Below are 7,110 nucleotides of genomic sequence, written 5' to 3'. Positions count from 1 at the left end.
TTATTTTATTTTTCTTCTTTTATATCCTTTCTTTTTTTCTTTTATTTCTTTTTTTGAATGGACCTTGAGTCTGCTAAAAAAAGGATGATGATGACTTATTACATTCATGAAAATGCAAATTACTTTATAACTTTTTTTGTAATGCATTTTCTGTATTTTTTTGTTATTGTTGTGTCTCTCACTGTTCACATAAACCTACCACAGAAATTGTAGACTGATCATTTCTTTGTTAGTGGGCAAACTTACAAAATCAGCTGGGGTTCAAATAATTTTTTTCCCTGACTGTATGTGTGAATGCCCCGTAATAAGTGTAGCAAAAGGAAAGTTGGAAAATGAACTTTAAAGTGGGCTTGCAGCCAAATGGTGTGACTTGTGTGCATCTATGATACAGGGACAGATCTAATAAATTTTGGACAAGGTGGACAGGCTGGAGCACTTACTCGAGGAGAGGTAGCACATTTAAAATACATGTAAAAGGTCAACTAAGGCCCCAGTTCTATGAAATAATAAGCCATACATTATTAAGAATTGCGTATATTGTGACACACACAGTATTTATTTTAGCTACCTTTGGTTGTGCTGCTTACTTACTCTTGGCCAGGTCAGGTCCGCTCGACACGGCCTGCCTCTCTTCCTCCTTTCTCTCTCTTGACCTGCGGGATCAGCACCTCAGCTGTGTTGCATTCGGTAATGAGTGACTTCGTTTGTCGGTGTGCACAGCTGAGGTGCATTCCTGTGATTTCCTGCTCCTTTATTTAAACCTCTGGCAGACGCTCCGTCTTCGCTGGAGCATTACCTGTAGACATACCTGCATTCATGGTCTGTGTCCGACATCGTTCTGATTTCCACGCTGACAGTTCCTGTACTGTGGTTTTCTTTTGTACGTTGTAACTGAATTCAACGCTGACAGTTCCTGTGCTGTTAATTTCTTTTTTTTCGTTTGCTACTCTGCTTCCCTGACGGCGTTTGCTAATCCTCCTGGTTGTTCTGTTTCCTCACCTGTCCATCCTAGTCCTCTAACTCTCCTGGTTCCTGCCGTTGTTCTGTCTACTCATCTGCTCGTCCTGGTCTCCTCAATCGTCTCTGCCCTACCCTGGTTCAGTATTGTATGTCTCCATTGACTCTGTTACTTTGTGTTGCCACCATTAAACCACCTTCTAGCACTTGTGTCTGCACTCTTGAGTCCTACCTCAGTTCTCCCTCACCCTCCTGGTGAGGGGTACTAAACCATAACAAGGGGCATTGCTGCTGCACAGTGGTTCCCCTCCTACTGAGGCGAATCATGCCAAGTACTCCACAAAAACACAGTCTAAGAAATGACTGCTGCATGCATAATATCAAATGCATGACATAAAATAAAACTAATTTGACCAGTATCAATTATAAAATACCAGAAAAGTAAAATATTAGTTTTATTTAAGGCAACAATTTATCATTGTTTTTCTTTTTTTTTATTCATTAATACTGACAAGCATTATATTTTGATTCTACAGGGATGGCCACTCAGATTCTGGGGCCCTTTGCTCTGCCCATGATATTTATTTAGCCCTTCGTGGCCTTTAGTAAGCCCTCACATTTATCATTCTTTCTGAGTAAACTCATGATGTCAGCGTCATTACAAATGCCTGTGGTAGGTTTTCGTGGCCAAGCAATCATATTATGAGGGTCAGACTATTATGGTGTAATGGCATTATGGGGAAACTGAGTTGCTTTTGGCAGAGGTTTGCACTCTGCTGTCTAGTCTGTAATGCAATCATTGTATATCATTCATTATAGCCACACACAAAGCAACAAAGCAATGTTAAAGGTGCAATAGAACTGTGATATGAATGTATCTGTCGTCAACATCTGGGGGGATGCAGGGAGAACATTTCATGATGCTTATGCTTCCTCCCATACTCTTAACAACATTATCAATATGCTGAGAGAAGCTGGGGGTGTTTAGTACCCATTCAAGCTGTGCACACAAAGATGGAAGCCCTATGCAGGCAGGACACAGTCTCTTATACTTTCAATTCTGACCTCCTGGTGGGGGCAGCATTGTTTTTTTTTGTTTGTTTTTTTTTTGTTTTTGTTTTTGAAGTGAAATCCTGCAAAAGTACAGGTTTAAACTTTAACTTTCATATGGACCAAATACAGAAAGACAATTAGCTAAAAATAGCCCATACAATCTATTCTGATAGAATTCAGTGCAGCTCAGTCCTCAGTATCTGTTTATTTTCAGTAGACTGAACAAATTGGAAACATTTCAACACGTGAGGAGGTGCCCACACTGTTTTCTGATTCAGACACCTCTTACTATTGGCTTTCACAGACGTCATTGTGTGTAGGCGATGTCAAGTGAGACAAAGTGTATGTGTGCTGATTGTGTAAATGCCTCTTCAGCAACTCCTCTATTGACAAGTTTATTGACATACTATTGGCATACAAGTATGGCGTGTTCTGTGAGGCTGATGGTTATCATGTTACACAGTTTCTCTCTACTGTATCACAGATTACATAAGATTAATGGTTAAACCACAAGGATCTGGCCAATAAATGGTGCTATAGAATGTTTTCTTCTAACTGATCCACATTTATTTATAATACTGTCTAATGTGTCAGGTACAGGCCACAACAAATTTTAAATTTATGATCAAATATGGACATAACATCAGTCAGGTTTGAGAAAATAATAACCCAACAGGTATTGTGTGAAATGAAATAACACTATTTAATCAGACCTAAATAATCTTAATCTATGTATTGTTTGATTTTTTTCTAGTATTAGCCCAACATGGCACACTATTATCTGTATATTTTAACACTAGCTGTGCAATCACTCAAACAAATTCTTTTACCTCAACAAAATATTTTAAAATCACTTCCGTTCTGAGACCAGTAAAATTTCTCCTGCAAAGAAGAACATTTCATGCTACAATCTCAGTATGACAGATTAAAAAAACAAATCAATGATTCTGATAATGATGGGATCTTTATGATGGTGTCTGTGATTTTTCCTAGTGTGTGCCTTTACTTGGCTGTAGGGTTGTTGATCTGGGCCATGAAGAGGATGCTCCCAGAATGATCATTGAGGATAGCCTTGAAGGGTCTGTTGAGTGAGATTACCAATGGCGGATTTAAGGCCATCATCTGGACGCCCGTCACAGCTGTTGCCTCTGTTCCCATCTCTGTCACACTCCGCGCAGCCTTGTGGGACACCTGTGGAGGCAAATGAACAGATAGCCAGTGTCGGTTTGAAACAGCATAGGTTAGGAAAGCTATAGGAGCTAAAGGTCTCTTTCTAGCCTTTTTCTTCTGGAGGACTATTTAAAAATAACACTGTTTTAAAGTTGATCCTGAAATACTGTTCATGTCCTTTGTTGTTGATAACCACTATAATTCGCACAAAAACCTCAGAAGAATGGTTTGCCAGTCTTACCTTTGAGACTTTAAGCTTCTTGTCAGACACACCAGAAAAGTCAGCGTTAGGCCCAAAAGCATCGGTTATGCCCATTTCTTGCAGTGTGTCCTCCAGGGAGGCATCGGCCGAGATGGAGAATTTTGGCAGGTATAGTTCCATATGACTGAGAAACACACATCACCACCACTGTCAGAATGATTGAAATGTACTGGACATAGCTTGGCTTATTTGTTCAGACACTGTTTCATCCAGGTTATACTCATCCAGTCCCTGATTACTCTATGTTACCTTTCCTCATCCCAATGTACAATAGTGCATTCCTGTTATGACACTTTATCTATAGCATAGTAGGGTAATTTAAAAAACTAATGAAATTCCTCTCACCGCTTGGACAATGAGTGATGCCAGTCCTTGATGTGCTCCTTGCTGATGAAGCCCTCCACCTCCTTCGCCTTGCCTTCATCAGGCAGGATGATCATCATCTTGGTTTTGCCCTTGTAGGGCAGACTGACGACAGTGGTGTGATTGTCAGCATCATAGTAGTATAGTGTTTGACCTGACCTCACCATCATGTCCACTGAAACTTTGGTGGTCTCATTTACATGGAAGTCTGCCTTGTGTGTCTGGTGACTGCTGAAGGGTGTCTCCCACTGTGCTGTGGAGGCAGTGGAAAGGGGAAGATGGTAGTAATGTAAATATGTGAATAGAAATGCATTGTGCTTTACAATCATCATACCTCATGCCCTTATACCCCACGACATTAATTTGAACTTGCTTCTTACCTTTGAAGTAGACATAGTTAATAATCACCATGGCCAAATCAGGGCCCAGGCTCTGCACCATATCCCTTGTCTTGCCCTGGGTTTTATTAGCAATGTATGTGTTGATCTCAGCGACAGCTTCATCAGGTTCAGTTGCGTTGAAAGTGAAGATCTCACCAGAGTAGTATCGCTTGACATCATTCCGGAACGTCTCCAGTGGACTGAAGTCAGAGTGCAGGGCCACAGCATTTCCAACATTCAACTGCTCATTGTGGCCAAGTACATGCATGAGATATTTGTACCCTTCATTGACCTGAGTCTGGTTTAAAGTGCTGTAGCCCAGGCTGGAGAACAGCTGGCTGTGGGTTTCACCATGGGCTCCTGTAGACAGCATAGACAGGGCGGTGGAGATGCCCAGCGGTGAATAGAAGATGTTCTTTCCAGCAGGAGCCTTGGCCTTCAGACTTTTGTAGAGGGCAAAGGCGAAGTCAGCATTGGGAGCGCTCAGTTTGCACTTATATCTATGCTCAGAGCCATGGTCCTGGTGGTGGTCATGTCTGTGGTGGTGGTCATGTCTGTGATGGTGGTGGTCTGCCCAGGCTACAGCCAGTAGCAGTGCTGCGACTGCACATTTGGCAAAGATACCAGGCATCTTTACAGCCTGGCCATACAAGAAGAAAAAACAGAGGAAATTGTTAGTTGAGCTTCACCATGTTGGGTCACAATAGTGTTGGACAATAATCATTCATTTAAACAAACAACAACAACCACAACACAAAGACATTTTAGAGCATTGCATATAACATAATGAATTCAAATAATAAGGCAAACAGAAGATGGTTGGTGGGGAGTTCCTGCCTCAAGTGGAGGAGTTCAAGTATCTTGGGGTCTTGTTCACGAGTGAGGGAAGGATGGAATGGGAGATTGACAGGCGGATCGGTGCAGCTTCTGCAGTAATGCGGTCGATGTACCGGTCCGTCGTGGTGAAGAAGGAGCTGAGCTGTAAGGCGAAGCTCTCGATTTACTGGTCAATCTACGTTCCGACTCTCATCTATGGTCATGAACTTTGGGTCATGCCCGAAAGGGCAAGATCCCAGATACAGGTGGCCGAAATGAGCTTTCTCCACTGGGTGGCCGGGTGCACCCTCAGATGTTAAAACCATGAAATACTAATAAGAAGCATGATTGTTAGGTTGTGTAGGCCAGCTGAGATGATCACTGCTACCCTGAAACTGTACTTCTCTCTTTGTCTTAATGTGTTTTTTCCAAGGTCTATGACAGTTCCTTAGGTGAGGAGGCCCCGGGGAAGACCCAGGACACGCTGGAGGGACTATGTCTCTCGGCTGGCCTGGGAACGCCTTGGCATTCCCCCGGAGGAGCTGGAGGAACTGTCTGGAGAGAGGGAAGTCTGGGCATCTTTGCTTAGACTGCTGCCCCCACGACCCGGTCCCGGATAAGCGGAGGAAAATGGATGGATGGATGGACAGTAGATAAAGACTCAATATCTTTTTAAGCAGGACACAGTAATGATCTAATTTCAAACAGCTTTATCTCTTCATTTTGCCACATTTTTACAGTCACTGCTAAAATTAACAAATTGTACATATGACTCACTTCTGAAGTTTTAGTGCTCAAAGTGTATAGAAAACAATCAGCAGCAGAGCAGGTCCTTGTGTGCCCTTAGTGTCCTGTTTGGTGAAGTTTGGCAGAAATATATGAGACTTTTTGTATATCTGGTAGATCAAAGAGAGTCAGTTTACAGTTCTATTAAAAATTAACAAGATTCAGTTTTAATTAGGCAGCTGTTCAGCAGTTGAGGTAAATACATTGACTAAGATGGAGACCCGCCAGAGTAACCTGAAGGCCCAAACAGCAGAATTTTTTATGTTCTTTCCTAAGAGACGAGATAAGCTGTACTGCGAACAGACACGCATGGTGGTTTGAAGCTATACACCTGTACAACTTTGTGTGTTTTTATTAACAGTGTGAGTTGTCATCTTTACTTTCAAGACAAAAACAAATTTGTTGGTGTTTTTCTGTACTTGAACTTATTAAATAAAACTATAATGTGAATATTTCCATGATCCTAGAACTCTGACACCATTAACGCACATTCTATTGGGGACACTGTTCCGGTAGAAAAGCTTCAGTGAACAATCTCTGTCTTCACTAAAAGCAACAACTGACCAAATCTACTGTACAACCACAATGTGAACATCATTAACTTCAACAGCAACTATATCAGGACATACTACAACTCTGAAACTACAGTTTCCAGTTGAACTCCAGCTGTGAAGTGCGACTGCTGCCTTTGTTGCTGCTCCTGAATCTTCTCTGAGCTGAAAAGAACAGATGAAGCAACCAGGTACGAATTGACCAAGAGACACCTTTGGCAACTGTACCTCTCTAGACCAGCTTAATTGTCCTATTATTTATTCATATTTTGTCTGAAATTTCAATAAAGTCTACTAATTTTCTAAGAAGCAGAATGACTTTCAGAAGTTATTGTGTCACAACTTTAATCATTTAACCCACACTGAACCCAAACGTCAACTGCTTTGACGTTTGGGTTCAGAGTAAACTGAAGCAAACTTCAGTTGCTTTTAAGTAAAAGTTTCAATACAACAGTGTAAAAATACTTTATTACAAGTAAAAGTAAAAGTACAGAAGTATTGTCATTAAAATATATTTAAAGTAATAAAGACAAAAGTATTCATTATGCACATTTATCATTAATATATCATTAATTATCATTTTATTAAATAATAATTATTGATCCATTACTGTGCACATCACATTTCATTTTGCAACTGGTGAAGGTGGAGCTCATTTTAATTTGAATTACTGATGGGTATCTTTTGAATTTACCACTGGAAATCAATATAGTCTTGTGACTATACTGCATTTTCTCTTGTAGTAACTGAAGTTATCAAATAAACATAGTGG

The 7,110-nt window shown here is 40.9% G+C and overlaps 1 protein-coding gene across 1 annotated transcript; it reads right to left on the bottom strand.

Annotated features, from left to right (window-relative positions):
* Positions 1–2,404: 2,404 nt before the first annotated feature.
* Positions 2,405–5,842, bottom strand: LOC109969803 (alpha-1-antitrypsin homolog). Its single transcript, XM_020616977.1, has 5 exons — positions 5,779–5,842; positions 4,186–4,825; positions 3,788–4,058; positions 3,422–3,566; positions 2,405–3,201 (listed from the first exon to the last, which is right to left on the bottom strand). Exons 2-5 carry the CDS (start codon positions 4,814–4,816, stop codon positions 3,013–3,015), a joined length of 1,236 nt encoding a protein of 411 aa, XP_020472633.1. The 5' UTR covers positions 4,817–4,825; positions 5,779–5,842; the 3' UTR covers positions 2,405–3,012.
* Positions 5,843–7,110: the final 1,268 nt, after the last annotated feature.

This window comes from Monopterus albus, unplaced genomic scaffold, assembly GCF_001952655.1.
Source record: "Monopterus albus unplaced genomic scaffold, M_albus_1.0 scaffold182.1, whole genome shotgun sequence".
NCBI lineage: Eukaryota > Metazoa > Chordata > Actinopteri > Synbranchiformes > Synbranchidae > Monopterus > Monopterus albus.
The sequence above is the reverse complement of the archived record's forward strand: the minus strand, read 5'-3'. Positions and strand labels throughout refer to the sequence as shown.